Here is a 16159-nt window from a genome sequence, read left to right on the forward strand (position 1 = left end):
TCAAAGAAATGAAAAATTATCAGTGATTTGTAAAACCAGTAAAATGATGGTTATAACCAAACTGTTCTCAAATTAAATTCTACAGGGAAAAGTACTTTGCTTGTAAAATACTTAAACACATTGTGGCTGATTCAGTCTTTCTCCAGCACTTCCCATGCTAAAGATGCTCAGACATTTAGTGAATGTCCAGAAACTCTACCACTGTGTTTGTTGTTTGTGTCATTGTCACAACCAGCCTCTTGGGTAAACAGATTGTAGGTCATTATATGTAGCAGTGCTGCCTCTGAGGGAAAATAGACAAATACTCATCCCTGCCAGATTCCTTATTAACCAAACTCACTTCAAACCAAAAAGTTTTCTATTTATTCTTTTAAACATGCATTTCAAGGAATCAAGCCTTGAATGTAAACAGCAAGATGCTTCATTTCTCTTTTGCATTCAGTAAAAAGATGTGTAACACACGTTTTTAGAACAGCCTCAGCCTCCTCCTGCCTATCCCCATAAATGTGTTACAGAAGGCACCAAGCCCAGCAACATTCATTTATAATTTAAACTGTTTGCTTGGCAGAATTTTTTCACCTTAATATGTCTAGTCTTAATTGCAACTAGCACACCCACTGATTTTACCAGAAACTCATCTACTTCCAGGAGATTTTTATGCAAGTTGTTTTTCTGTAGGACAGAAATGCAGTTTCAGGGACAGATGTTATCCAGAGAAAAACACATCTCTGCAATTTTACAAGATGTATAGGGCTCTATATGGACAGAAAGATATCTGTCAGGAGGCTGATGCAAGTTGAACTTAATCATCCCCTTCTTTCAGTTAGCACGGCCTCCCAGTTAATTCCCTACTATGAACAATATTCTGTATGTCACCTTCTCTTGGAATACCTATGTCAAAATTTCTGTTTATCAAAGAATAAGGTAAAATTAAACTGTCTGATGGCCTGATTTTGACAACAGAGTACAGACAGGTACAGCTTATATTGTCTGAAACAGTAGTGGGTACAGCCTCTTTAACTCAGCCTACTCTCCTGAATACATACAGGTATCCAGCCACGAAAGCCAACCTGCTGCCACCATGGGCACCTTAGCAGGAACATTTTGCCTCTAGAATTGATTATCCCGTTACCTAGTGCTGTCTCCTATCACTGCCTGAACTCTCTAATCAGAGTCCTCACAGATTTTGATTTAAGTGTGAAAGATGCAGCAATATCTGTACTCCAATCCAAGACAGAAATGCAAGTATCTCAAAGCCACTATCTCAGACACAGGAAATATTTCCTATCCTAAAACTCAAAAACACACTCTTAATTTCCCTCTCATCATCATTCTTAGAACATACTCAGAAAATAAGTGTGTCATTATCAACTTTATCATACTTTAAAAGCTAAATCAGTGAATCAATCAGAAACCTTCAAACACATTTTATCAGTAAATAATCAACCACAGCAGTGGGCTAAGCTTGAAACAGAGTCCACACAGCTATTCATTTACAGCTGATATTTCTGTCAGTAAGCTCTTATTGTGTCAAATGACACTAAAATTTCATGTTGTCCTCATGAGCTATAACAACTACTGTCTTGGTTTTTGAAACTTTTCAGGAACATTTGTCTTGGCAATCCATAGATTATGAAATCACTTTAATACAATAAAAGGAATTGCCAAAGGCAAAGCCTTATCTTGCATAAGCATTCTGGAATGTGATCTGGTGATCATACACAGGCATACAGAGATTGCTGTGCTTGGTCTGACCCACTGCTCTGCCTTAGAAGAGGAGGACACACAGTAGAGGACACACAGTAGAGTCACAAGTAAAAGTGTCCAGGACAGAGAGAAGTCTGGAGGGTAAAGCTGCTGTGAGGAGGACACTGTCAGATCCACACTGCTACTCCAAATAGGTCTGCTGGCAAATAATTGTGATCTGTCTTACTAAGGAATGGAAGTACAGTTGCTTGGATATCAAGGCAGACATAGCTGGACTTTGAAATACCATATATAAATTATTCCTAAATAAACAGTCATATTAAAGAGGACACCTATTAAGCTTCCTTAACCTACACAGGTGAAGGACAGAAAAACAGTATGAGTGTGGAAACAAATTGAGGAGATATTCACTACAATCCCCAGGGTAAGGGCACCTGTCACTTGACCCTGCAAAGGACAAAAATTCTTTAAGGACATTCAGTGTTGTATCATTCAAAGCTCATTGTTACCTGTGACATTAGCAAGGTATGGGTTAAGTTTCAAAGCTAATCTGGCCCACAAAGGAAGAAACACAATCACCAGAGACAGGGAGAACACCCCATCACATTGGTGCCTTCTCTGAGGAAATCTACCCCAACAGAACTTCACTTTGACATCTAATAGTCCCTTACGTAAACCCACAGAGACATAGTTTTCTAACTCCTTTTGATACACTCAAAAAGAAATAGCCAAAGGAATACAACATTCTGACCTGGCCCCATAACCTACTTCTCTTCTTACCAGTCTATTTATGTTCTGCATAACACAGAGAACCACTTTTCTTGACTACATTTTCTCTTTCATTCCCTCTCCAAGACACCCTGTTGTAGTGTACGGGGCAGCCTCACAGATGGTCAGAATGACTCCACAATGGAGTTTTAGGATAACACCATCAATGCCTGCATTAATCACAGACACAACTCACACAAAGCAGCTGAGCCTCACCCCCAAACTGTGCACATCTCGGGCATTAGGGTACTGGGAAACAGGATGATGGAGAATGGGGGGCAGGGGCAGGGTAAGGACTGACCTTTCAGCAAAACAAGGTGCAAGACTCTCAGCAAGAAATGTCTTGAAGATACAACAGTACAGAGTATTCTAGTCAAGTGGGTAGTTCCCAGCTGGCATCTGTTTCCTATTTAAATGTCTTTAACCAACACCATTACTTTTCATATAAAATTCCCGGATTTTTGCAATCTCTTAGCTGTCTCCTACAATATCTCAGCATTTTCTGCTACAAATACTGCAGAGATTCTGGTAAGTAAAGGCATATTTTAAAACACACAGAAAAATATTTTAAAATAGCATTTTTAATCCCTACTAATTACATGAACACTGAGCAAGGAATCACAATAAAGGATACTGAAGCTCCTATCTGTGATAGCTAAATGCCAGAGGTTAATCCTGAGATCATCCGCTGACATGTATGTCTCACAGTCACTGTTGACAGATATTGAGTTGACATGATAGGTGTGACCATTAGCAAAGATTCTCCTGGGAGTGACTTCTACCATCAAATCCATGGGTTTCAATACAGGCACCTAAAAAAAAAAAAAAAATAAAACGAAAACCAGAAAGAGAGTAAGACATGAAATACTGTTTTGCTAGGATGATGGTAATTCCAGTAGAGAGAAAGCATTGAAAGACTGTGATATTACAAAACTTTTTGATGGTGTACACAAGTTGAACTTCCCCATGGATTAACTGCTGGGTAAGGCCTTCCTTGCCAAGGAGGAAGGGAGATTCAAGAGAGGCAGGCAGAGTGATGGGAAGCCTGAACTGTGGGAAGGGAGGGACTGTCAGCTGCCACAGAACAAGTCAGTCCCACTGCATGAGCTACTGTCCACATGTGCAGGAGGCTCTGGGTAAGCAGTGAAGCACTCATATTTTGCTTTTGCTAAAGGGTTTGCCATTAGTTGTAAGTCACTTACCTGTATTTGTTTTGCTACTTGATTTTTCTCTTTCAAAAATCTCAAGCGGTGGAAATCTCAGAGAAATACAACAAAGAAAGGCTTGCAAAACAAAGCCAACATGACATACTGTACATACACATATACCCCTGAAAAGCCAATATCACAGATTATCACTTGTCAATGTGCCCTCATTATTTCCCTGTGTGTCACTTCAAAGTCATGCTTCAAAAAGTAGACACTCAATTTACTCCCTATCAATAAAGCATTAAACACTGTAAAGCTGTGGTCCATGACTGGGACTATTCAATGTTGTTGAACATGCTTCACAATCATACCTCAATCCACAAGGTAGTTTAAGAGGAACATAGAGTAATTAAACATTTTAGTTTGACTTTCTACTAAAAGAACAAAACAAAACTCAACCTTTGAATTACAGGATCACAGAATATGTCAAGTTGGTAGAGACCCACAAGGATCAAAGAATTCAACTCCCACCCTGAACAGCACCATCCTCAAGAATCACACCATGGTGCCTGTAAGCTTCCAAATGCATCTTGAACTCTGCCAGGCTGGTGCTGTGATCACTTTCCTGGGGAGCCTGTTCCAGTGCCCAACCACCCCCTAGGTGAAGGACCTTTTTCTAATAACCCACCTCAACCTCCCTGACACAAATTCTGGCCATTCCCTGGGGTCCTGTCACTGTCACCCCAGAGAAGAGATCAGGGCCTGCCCCTCCTCTTCCCCTCAAGAGGATGATGAATTCTTAGACTATAAGCAATCTGGAATAGTTTTGTTTGCCTAATCACATAGAATAGATAAATATTCCATTAATGTAGTCATATTTACACTTTGGGAGCTTTTTTTCCCAACAGACAATATTGGCTTGTTTTGTTTTCATTAATAAAGATGTGTTTATACAACACAGTAGTGCTTATACAACATAGTCTTCCAGTTCTAACCTTTAGCCACTTTCTTTGCCAAAACATCTGAAGTGAATTCAGCAAAAAAAAGTCTGAGAGCAAAAATCTACATTAACAAGTGGATGATGGGTCTCCTCTCCAAGAAACAAGTGACAGGAGAAAAGGAAATGGCTTTATGTTGCACTGGGAAGGTTAATATATAATAATTGGATATTAGGAAAGATTTGTTCACCGAAATTTTTGTCAATTACTGGAAGGGGCTGCCCAGGCAAGTGGTTGAGTCAGCATAGCTGGAGGTATTTAAAATATGTGTAGAAGAAGCACCTGGGGACATGGTTTATTGAACATGGCAGTGCTGGATTCATGGCTGGGCTTGATGATCTTAATGGTCTTTTCCAAACAAAAAAATGATCACATATGCTTATATGAGTTCCATGACTGCATCTTTTCAGCAATGCAGAATCTCAGGTTTACCAGAGCACAGATTACTGCAAATCCCACTCTTACAATAATTCTTTTATAAAACTGAAAGGAAGATGAAACTGATATTTGGTGTACTGTCTTTAACACCATTGCTCTGAATGTGGCAAGAACCCTGTTCAAAATTAATCACAAGTAAAATGCTTCCAGCACAAGAGGTTAAAGAATCTTTTATGAAAGCACATTGAGTCACAATAAGAGAATTTTATCAGGAAAAATAAAACCAACATGAATTCTCAAAAACGGTTACTTTGTCAGTACATCTAAAAGCATTTGTGGCTTGCAAATATGTGGCAGATTCAATACAGTTTTGTAGTGGTTTAGATTTGCTAATTTCGTTTTCCCGGCCAATGCACCAAATAAATGTCATGGTTTTAAAGCAGTAACTAAGAAATTAGTAGGAAACTTACTTATTTCTTGCTGTGAGATATGGATTAGAACAAGAGCAAAACAGGCTTAAAACTTAAAAGGAATAAAGGAAGTTTATTAACAAAACTACAAGAATAAGAACACCAGAATAACTTCCAGAAAACCTCTTTCTCCCCCACTACCCAACCATTCCCTTGTTCACATGACAACATAGAAACAAAAAACTTGGAACTTTGGTGTTTAAATCAGTCCCAATTCCTGTTAGAGTCTTTTCATCAGTCTTTGTAAAGAAACAGAAGTTTTCTTCTGCTAATCTATGGAGTTTTTCCACAAGAAAACTATTTCTGTTATAGCTTTCTATTTCTCTGATGCCAGCTGCCCGGAAAAAAAAAAATCTGTCATCAGTCCACTCCTCCCATTTCACATCACTCTGAGGTGTGTTATGGGTCAAATGAGTCTAGGGATGTCATTTTTAAGGATGAGTTATTCAAAGGCAAAAGTTTTCTTCATCTGTTTTTCTGAGCCCCCCTGGAAACAGAAGTTTTCTCTTTGCCTCACAAAAGGCCACAAATCTTCAACTATTACTTCTCCCCCTCTCTTTCAGTATCTCACTGTATCACAATCACTTCATTATTTGCTCAAAATCCACACTTTGAACACTCCATTCCTCCCAATATACTCTGTCACAAATTAAAGGAGCTCTTTTTCAGAACACTATTGTCCATCTCCATAGCTTTAACAGAAAAATATTTCAGCTTAATTAAAACATCTCCTTATTTTCTCTTCCTCATCTAAAACTTAACTCTTTTCTTCACTGTTTTTGATGGTTTTATGATGTCTTCTTCATGTTATCTCTCTCTCATCCTTCTCTCTCTCTCGGAAAAAATAGTAATCTGTAAGTCTCGTCCAGGTAGTAAAAGAGTTGAAGTTTTGGAAATGCTGCAGATGTTCATGGTGTCAGGTTTCAGTCCAGCAGCAGAAACTACAAACCAAGCCAGGCCAACCGGCTCTGTTTATCCCCCCCGCCCTCTGCGGCCTTGTCCGGCCTGGAGTGGGGGGAGAAGGCCGAGCCTGTTACCTTTTCAGAAGCCAGAAATCAAAAAGAACAAGAAAGCCCTGACTTTACATCTTAAGGTGGTGTTCACAGGTTGATCTCACTTCTCAATAGTCAAAACTGCTGTCAATCCTTAAAAATGACCGATAGTTGGTCACAAGAAAAGACTGCCATCAGCCTCTCGCAGCTTCAGCTTCCACCCAGCTCCCGAAGCTATCTTAAAGGTAAAGTCACCCCATGACAAGCTTTCAGTCAGCTAAAGCTTCAGTTAGAATAATCATATAAATGCTTAGCATTAGGTACATATTTAAATCTTTTACTGACTTAGCACTACCTTTTTTATACAGAAACAACTGAATTTTGGACATGGACAGAAGCTTACCTGCAGTGACGTTACTGTAGAAAGATCTTTAAGCTTTCCTTCTTCATCTTTTAAGTTGTACCCCTCCGGTCTCTTATCTCTTTCAGTAATTTTCCACAATTTGATTGTTTTATCTTTAAAAGAAAAGATATACAACTGTCAGCATAGGAATTCTGAATGGAGTTACTCACCTTTCACAATATATTTCATAAATAAGTTTTTACACCTTGCCTTAGGTAAGTTCTGTGCTGAAATAGCCTGGTTCACTTCATTCTGCACACCCAGAAAATGCTGCCAACAGACGAAATAGCCATAAAGCACATCCCAGATCTTCACACTGAGTCAGGGGTTCCTGGCAGCTGGCAGACTGTGTGGAGCATGTAGAGCACATGCTGCTCATGTATTCAACCTGGCAGTCTGCTGGTGGAACAAACCCAAACTACTCAATGCTCACTGCTGAAGCTCATTTTAACAATTTGACTTGGCAAGGAAATAAGCCCAATATTAACACCAGTTTGGCATTAATGCCAGTTTTCTAGGTTACTTATAAACAGCACAAGAACAGCCTGGACTACACAGCCAGACCAATGGTCCCTTCCTGGTCCATTGTGGGATGGGCAGTGGAGAATTGGTGTAACATCAGGAGCTTCTGCAATTGAAAGGCTGTGTAAAAAACAAGGCATTTCTCCCTCCTAATGGAAAGCAGCTGAGAAATAACTGAGGAAAGAGAAAAAAAACAAACCAAACTAAGTGAAATGTATTGTGATGGCAAGAGAGAAAAGTAAGGAAAAAAAAGTATTAATCTTGCAAGGAATGCAATAAAATCCAGACTCTTCCTTTCCCATGATGGGTGAAGCACATGATGAGAAAGTAATGATGTCTCTCAGCTAGCAAAGAGTCTCTGAAACCAACCAACATGTCTGAAACATTTCACACTGCATTTGTCTTTGGGGGTATTTTGTACAAGCTGAAGCTCCAGATTTCCTAATGCTGATTGTCCACTCCCACTGTTGTGGTTCTGCTCCTAACCTGCCAACCCAAACGCTTCTTGGACTGAAAAATCAAGGCCAACTCTTCTGCAAAAATATCTGTCCCTAAGATTCTAATGGCTGTTTTGCTCATCTGCTTGTGCAACAGCAAAAGTCTTTCCAAAGCTTCTGCCCTTCAGCTGCCAGCACAGATTTATTAACCTCAGTTCCTGCATAATTTCTGATTTCATCCCACTTTATTCTTTTCTTTCCCCAACTACATACCAGAGCATACATAATAATACATAATCATTTCCCCAGTGTGGCTGATCCAAACACTACTTTCAAATACTACTTTCAAATGCTAGTACAAATCACTTTAAAGACAGGATATACAAAAAACATGAATTGATTTACATTTCTATAGCAACTTTTAACTTTCAACTTTCTTTGTTTCAAAATCAATCCCTCCATTACTCAGGTTTTACTATTATGTACCTCTTAATGATATTGATATGCTAATATACAAGCAAAAAAAATCACAATACAGTCAATCTACAGAACAAGAGGTCAGTTCAATCTGCAACTAAAAAGCTCCTTTTAAATATTCAATAAATTTCATTTGTATTGTATATCATGTTAATTAATTACTAAAAATACACATAAGTCATGTCATGCCCTTGGATATTTTATTACATGTAAATAGTGCATTCCTGCTGATCTAGTCAAAAAATTATAAATACAGCAATTGTAAAATGAATTATAAGATAAAACACGAAAACTTTTCCATTGTTAGATCTGATTGCTATTAATAAATCTACCTCATTCCTGAGTGAAAACTGTTTTATAAGCAGGTAAGGTTATCATGTATTGGTGCTCTCCTTTATCCACCTCTGGACTTTAAATACTCCTTAGAAGTTTTAAGTAGGCTTATATTTTGCAAAATATAGGAAAAAAATAGAAACATCTCAGTGAGGTTAAGCATTCAGTCTCCAGAGTGTTGTGAAGTTAAAATTAATTAATGTCTGGTAAGCAGTCTGAAATCCTCAGATGAAAGAATCTGTATGGGCCAAATTCTGATCTAGTTTATGTAGCCCACACTGAAAGAGGCCCAAATATATTCTGGTACAGAAAATACCAATGAATCATAATAAGTTGTTATCATTATACTACAAAATCATTGCATTTTACAGTGCAATGATTTTACAGTGCAAACTACAAATTTCCTAACTGCGAGCACTGTAAATCCACAGGGGGATTTGAAAGCCTTGGTGATTTCCTTCTGTCTTCATTAATTAAGATGCCACAATCAAAGCTTAGCTGATAACTTGCTGATAACGTGAACTGGAAAGGAATCAAGATCGCCTCTGAAAGATGTGTGCAGAAACAACTTCAGACAAAAGTCCTCCTTAGAATGACAGAAACAGATTTGGGCAGGTGCAGACCTGCCAAGTCTTATTTTGAGGGTTAGATTTAGACCGACTCTCCCCTCATGTTCCTGAGCAGCAGGATGCTCCTTCCAGCACATTCAGTGGACTGTGTCCACCTGAGCATGTGGAAAGGATGCTGTTTCACAGTTCTTATTTTTCTGCAAAAAAATATTGCATTACATCCTAAATTACCAGAGAGCAAAATGTCAAAAACTGCATTAAAACAGCAGACTCGTAATTTAGTAAACAAAAATGGTACTCAAGACATTTCTACAATCTGTCCAATATGAGCATGTGTGACAGGTAGTGCCTTCACATTAGGAAACATATTATTATCCTTTTCTATAGGCATGAAATTGATATACATTGTAAAAGGCTTCTCCCAGGTAATCTGTGAGACAGTGAATAATTCAATGTGAGCTGTCTGTACCCTGAAGTTAAAACCATCTTTAAGAATATGCCAGGAGGTGAATTTTGAGACTTCAATCCTGCTGTGCCAGGAAGCTAGGAATCCTCCTTGGCACATGCAAATGTTTTGCAATTCAAAGCCAAAATCCAAAGCTTATGCCAATGTAACCATTTCTGTTCCTCTCACCATGAAGAGGTCTGATGAGATGCTCCAAAACTAAGAAGGAGAAAGAGAGACCAAAATATATTTCCAGGTCCTAGGCTTTCTCACTCTTGGTTGAAACTGGATTAACCAGAGCAGCACTATGACTGATTATTTCTTCTTTTCTCCCCTCTCTTGAAAGGATGAAACAGAAAACTCATGTAATGGTCTATTATCTATAGCTGTAAAAGCTAAAAATCTGAGGAATACTGGCTGTATTCCTCAGTGTTTCTAAAAACAAATTTTAAAATGAAAAGGGCGAGGTTTAATTTCAATAATCTGCTTCTGTATCACATGCTCAGAAGAAGCCATTCTTAGTTATCTGAAGAAGGTGAGGGATATTTTGACCAAGGGAGAAGAGTAGAAATAAACTCCCAAACTTCATAAGGTGACTAAGCATTAAATTAGCATAAATCACCTGTCTGTAGCAGGTGTGTTTCATTTCAAGTAAGTAACACTGCCCCCAAAAAGTCAAAGACAACTTTAAATAAAACAAACTAAAAAATACTAAAAAATTACTACTACTTTGAATGAATGTAAGCATTATTTAATGCTATATATCTTAATGCAAACCAATCACTTGGTGATTGTAGCAGTTCCCAAAGATGATATTACCCTATTTTTCATCATCAACTCCCAATTATACTCAAACTTCTAGAACAAAAAAAAAAATAAATTTCTGATTACCATTAGATCTCAAATTTAAAGTCAGGTATTTTGTCTCATACATCATCTGCAATAATAAAGTTTGTGGGTATCTAAATGTTTCCTAAATGAAACTTGTGCACGTTAGCTTACATTCAGTTTTTTCCCCTTATTTAGTATCTGAACATCCCCTTTTTGTAATAATGCTGCTTTCTTTCATCAGTAGGCCTTAGACATGTTATAAATATGAGTCAGTATCAATATCCTAGTATTATTGTTCCTGTCTTCCCAAGATTTGTGTACCTCTTTAAAACTTAAATAAACTATTCTGTTGATAATGAATGAAAAGAAAAAATTAATCTCTGTTACCTACCTTCATTTACACATCTACAAATAATAAAAGTCATGACAAATACAGCAGAAAAAATTCTAAATTTCCCACAAAACACAAGCTGCTGAATAAGGTGATGCCTTTGTCACAAAGATGTATTTCAGGATAGCACTGCATATAATAAAAAAATGGATAGCTCTTTAAATGTCTATGAATAATCAATCGGAAAAACCTCATGATTCTATGAATAAAATATACAAACAACAGATATCAGAGGCAGTATGACAGTCTTGGTAAACTCTGAAAGAGGAAATTACTAAAACAGCAGTTTAAAATGAGCAAATATATACTGTCAGCACTAAAACACATAGAGCAAATACTGCAAATACTGATATGTTCTGCATACTCTCATCAATCTCACCATTTGTTGATAGAAGTGAGTGAGCTGCATTTTGCTGTGGTAACCACTTGATCTTGTTTATTTTCTCTTCTATCTCCAAGCTCTTCAAATAATCAAATTCCGGTTCATGGCTCTGGAAAGTGCTGTAAACATTGTACTCCCCCTGATTGTAAGGCTCATTTTTACTCTATGGAGAATAAGAACAGAAATGTTGTTTATGACAGCAATAAATCTTCATCTCTTAGGAAAGGTGTATAAGCAGTCTTATAAATGTAAAAATATTGAAAATTTAATTTAATTTCTCATTTAAAACATGATATTGATAGATTTGTTTCAGCAAGAATAGAATTTCCTGTGAGTACTGAAACATTTAATATTAGAATTTTTGAAGACATGTCAGCTATTCAGGAAAGACTTCTACACAAGACACTGCAGATGGATGGCATTTACAAGTGGAACATAAAGGTAAGTGAAGGTACTGTTTTAAATGGAATGGGGTTCCATCATTAGGAAAAAGCTATTAAAACAAGGCAGAAGTAAAACAAAAATTACCTTCTTTTTGCTTATATTGGACTTTTGGAGCTTTGAAGCATTTTTGCTTGGGACAGCAAGCTTACAAGTTAAAAATCCTTACCCTTTTTTACTTCCTCTCTAAACAGGTAACACTGTTTTACTGCATCTTGAGATTATAAACAAGTTTGTTAATTTAATTCAAATAAAGTATTAAAAATTCAGCCAGGCTTTATCAGGCTATTGAAGACTACACTGGTAACCCACATACCTCAGGTTCCCTTTGGAATATAACAACTCGACCCCCCTTGTCACCAGTAGCCAGCAGTTCTCCAGTGTGGTTGAACTCAACTGTAGAAATAATATCAGCTGGAGGAAGAATGAGAAAAAAGGCAGATTTTAGACTGCTGCTACAACACAAAGTCACTAGAAATATCAGGCACTCAACAAAAAATGCAACAAATGAAGGATTTGAAGGAATACAGATGGATTCACCAATGCAAACAGGCTGCATGCCATTACAATCCAATGAAACAAGTGCAAACATTAAAGAGGCAAATTTGTTTTTCCAGCACATCTGCAGTTTGGGAGAGGAGAAGCTCTCTGGAGAGGTTATGCTTCAAGAAGAGCCATCTTGGGTGGCTATAAAGCTTTTTTTTCAGAATTGGCAAAGAACAGAATTGGCCTCCTGCTATATGCTCTAGCAAGGACCAATATAACATCAGTTCTCTTGCATGTATTATTTATTCTAGGACTTTTCTGGTGATTTTTATATAACCACCTAGCACTTTTCTCAAATATGTATGTGAGTCAAGAGTGCAAAAAAAAGTATGTGCAGCCTGTCCTACCACTGAGGAATGAAGGCAAAACCAGAACTGTACACTGTGCAGTGCTGGCAAGAGCCCATTCTAATCACTGTTTTCAGAAAATCACTTCAGCACCGTAAAAATGTGTCATCAGAAGACAAAAAGAATCTCAGTCTCTCTTTCCCTGATTTTCAACAACTGCCTTTCCCTAAGCAATTTCTTGTTTAAAAAAGAAACCCCATCAAAACCTGAGGCCAGTCTTGAGCACAAATTAGTACACATCAAGATGAGAGGGAGAAAGGGGCTGTAGGAGCTAAAGAACTGGTTCTTCTGTTTGAATGACAGTACATGCTAGAATCATAATCCGCAGTTAATCCTACACTATTAGCATAATTTGAATTAAAATGCTTAGTGCAATAGTAAATTAAGGAACCATCATATATACAATCACAGGCAAATGCAGGGTATTACTCAGAGACTGCATGTGTGAATCCCCTATAATGATCAGTATTCACTCATCAGAAACATGGGCCAAATTTTAGAAGCGTCAGTAGTTAGGAGTTCCCCTTTAGGCATAAAAAGCTGCAGTTCCCAAACACGTTCATCATCCATCAGTTTAGAGTGAGAACAATGAAGTGACAGTGGGCTAAGCTCTTTTGCAAACCTAGCCCCAAATGAGTACACAGAAATTCAAAGGAATTGAAATAACATGTGGATGTACCATCTACTTGATACATTTTATGAATTGAAAACATCTGTTCCTATTATTCTTTTAATAAACTAGCAGTTTGGTGTTAGAAAGCTTCTGTTGCCAGCAGCTCTCATCAGCAACACAGCCATCCAAAAGCCAGATTCTTACTCAAACATTATAAACTATTTACCATCCAAAAAAGGAAAACTTTGCTCCAATCACAGTAAAGAAAAATATCTTTTCATTTTTTAAACAAATCTTCACCATCAAATTCTTCTAAATCAAACCAACATTTGTCCATTTTTTTTCCTCCACTACTCCATATATAAAGGAGCAAAGGGGAATCATAAATGGCTGTGTAGACTTTGAGAAAAATGGCACGTGAAGACTTAAGAGTATTTTGGGTCTGAACCCAAAGCTTCTCAAAGGTAATAGCATTTTATTTTTATGTAGACTTCCATAGACTACATATTTCATAGGTAATGACTACAAAAGCCCAAGACTTACCCAAGTATAGGAAAAGGACAGAGACTCTGGTTATGTTTCATGATGCTCTGGGGTTTGCAATGGGTTGCGTTTGATGTCAAAAATAAAAAGGCTTATTTTCTAAAATCTAAAAATCTAAAACTTTTCTGGCATGTAAAGTTCATTCAGACTTATTGCAATGGAAGAACACTTCTTGGCTATTTTCTCCTCACCATGCAGAATTCATACTGATAGCAGGTAAGGTCATCTGCTTATAAAATGATAGCTGCATGATTTTACTCATTCAAAGCTGTATCTCACCCCAATCACACAGGCACAACTGCAGAAAACTCATACTGATACTCCTTTTAAACTGTGCCATTTCTTAAGCATGCAGTGGGCAAGAAGGGCAAATGCAGAGGGAGGAATGCAGTATTAAAATATGTGCATATGTACATGTATGACTCGGATGTGAGACATTCTCAACAGGTCACAAAAGACTGAGATAAAGTAACTGCAAAAGGAATGAATGGTATTTGGACATATATGTGTGAATACACTCACTATTGGCCTGAAATAATTCCACAACATCAAAAAATATTTTTCTCTACAGTGACAGTGGTCATAAAATATATTACACTTTACAGAGAGCACCTGGCATTGCCCAGTAAAGTCTACAGCAGCATTTTCACAGCCTCCAACAATAACTGAACCAGGATTGTAATAAAACAGTGCTGAATTTTCTTATTATATTGCATTTGTCATTAAATTATCATGCACAGTTAAATGATTATTGTTCAAAGAAAAGGACTGTGAGCAGTGTGCAACAATGTTGTTCTGAGGCAAAATTCTCACCCCCTCCCAAGGTGTTTCTTCCAGATACATCTTTCCTTTCTATTACAAAACTCATCCTGAGCTGGAAACTACCTATCATTTTTAAATTAACTTGTTCTGAAAAAAAGAAGATCCAATATTATGACCTTATAGGCTATGTAGCTTGTTGGTAAAAATTATCCTTGAATTGGAAAATCAGTTTTATTGATCCTGTAAATAACAGCTGAAAACAACAGCTATCTGTCCCCTGCACAGACGCCATCAGCCCACCTCCCCCAAACATATCCAGCATATCTGTTCAGCAGGTGAACATCAGTCATGCTGTTTTCTTATAAAGGGTTAGCCAGGCTGGCACTTCCTAAAACAAAGGAGGTAAGGACAAAATCAATAAACAAAGCTCTTCACACCCTTCTGCAGGACATTACCCCATGTATTTATTAATGCTGCAGCAACATCAGCCACTACTGTCCCAATCCTACTGATTCTCCCACTGCAGAGTGGCCCCCTGAGCACACAGAGCAATTAATTCCCAGATTTCAGCCTCTCCAGGATATATAAATGCACCACAATAGAAAAGCTGATGAATTTGCATGTACAGTAAGCCCTTGGCAAGGGATGGCAGAGATGAAAGACTCTTTCCAGCCTTCTCCTACGCTACACCTTCCATATCTCTGCTGGCAGTGCCAAGCTTTGCACTGATGATTAGGATTATCAGAGACAGAGATAATTTACCTATTAAGAATAATTATGGGTAACCTCAATGCCAAACGCTTACAATCAAACTGTAAATCCCATCTTTTATAGAACATTAATCTTCCTACTCCAATTTTAAATTTTCCATTTTGTCTATGCAGAAATGCATATAAACTTGGATTTAAAAGTTAAGATATTCAATACTTTCCCTCAATATACAGATGCTGACAGAGAAAAGTGGACCCAAAACTTTCAAAAGATGAAAATACCCAGGGGTATAAATACCTGATTATCTGGTCCCCATCCAGCCACAGAAAATTGTCCCAGTACGTAAAACACATTACAGACTTGAATCCCGAGACTTATTTTACATATTCACAGAAAGATACCACATAACTCTACACAGAAAGATATCACACTACAGCTTAAACTGACACAAAGTTTTTCCTGATCCATCCTGTGAAGTATTTAATTTACTGACTCCTAGTCACCCCTGCCCTTTCATACCTCACTAATTCCTCTGCAGATTCACAATTTACAGTCTTTAAATGTTCTTAATGGCTATGCTGTTAATGGCTGCTGCCTAGCTAGATATATTCAGGTTCTGTGATAGATCTAAGTCCATCACTGTACATCTGGGCACATCAAGGTAAATCAAGCTAATTGTACTGTTCTTTCCGCTACTTCATGAGTATTGTTCCAGCATGGACACAGGCAAATGAACCCTCCAGCAGCTTCATCCCTGCTCTCAACTTGAGGGAAGGCTGCTGGAGGGTTCATTTGCCTGTGTCCATGCTCACAGCTTTATTTTAAGGAATAAGCTATTAAAAACCATAAAGAACACCAACAGGTCCCAATACCTCTGCAATAAATTAGAAAAGCCTTATCTATATATTCAGTCTTCCTATCATTTTGGGGCACTCAGGCATAATA

The 16159-nt window shown here is 37.7% G+C and overlaps 1 protein-coding gene across 5 annotated transcripts in view; it reads right to left on the reverse strand.

The window, feature by feature from the left end:
* Positions 1-16159, reverse strand: part of PPP2R2C (protein phosphatase 2 regulatory subunit Bgamma) — a 132889-nt gene that overhangs the window by 44434 nt on the left and 72296 nt on the right. For all 5 annotated transcript variants that reach the window (XM_015625106.3, XM_015625104.2, XM_015625102.1 and 2 more), the window contains 4 exons: positions 12009-12106; positions 11249-11414; positions 6865-6977; positions 3110-3287 (listed from right to left, as the gene is read on the reverse strand). In XM_015625106.3, the coding sequence (XP_015480592.1) occupies positions 3110-3287; positions 6865-6977; positions 11249-11414; positions 12009-12106 (555 nt within the window). The remainder of the gene's footprint in view (positions 1-3109; positions 3288-6864; positions 6978-11248; positions 11415-12008; positions 12107-16159) is intronic.

This window comes from Parus major, chromosome 4, assembly GCF_001522545.3.
Source record: "Parus major isolate Abel chromosome 4, Parus_major1.1, whole genome shotgun sequence".
NCBI lineage: Eukaryota > Metazoa > Chordata > Aves > Passeriformes > Paridae > Parus > Parus major.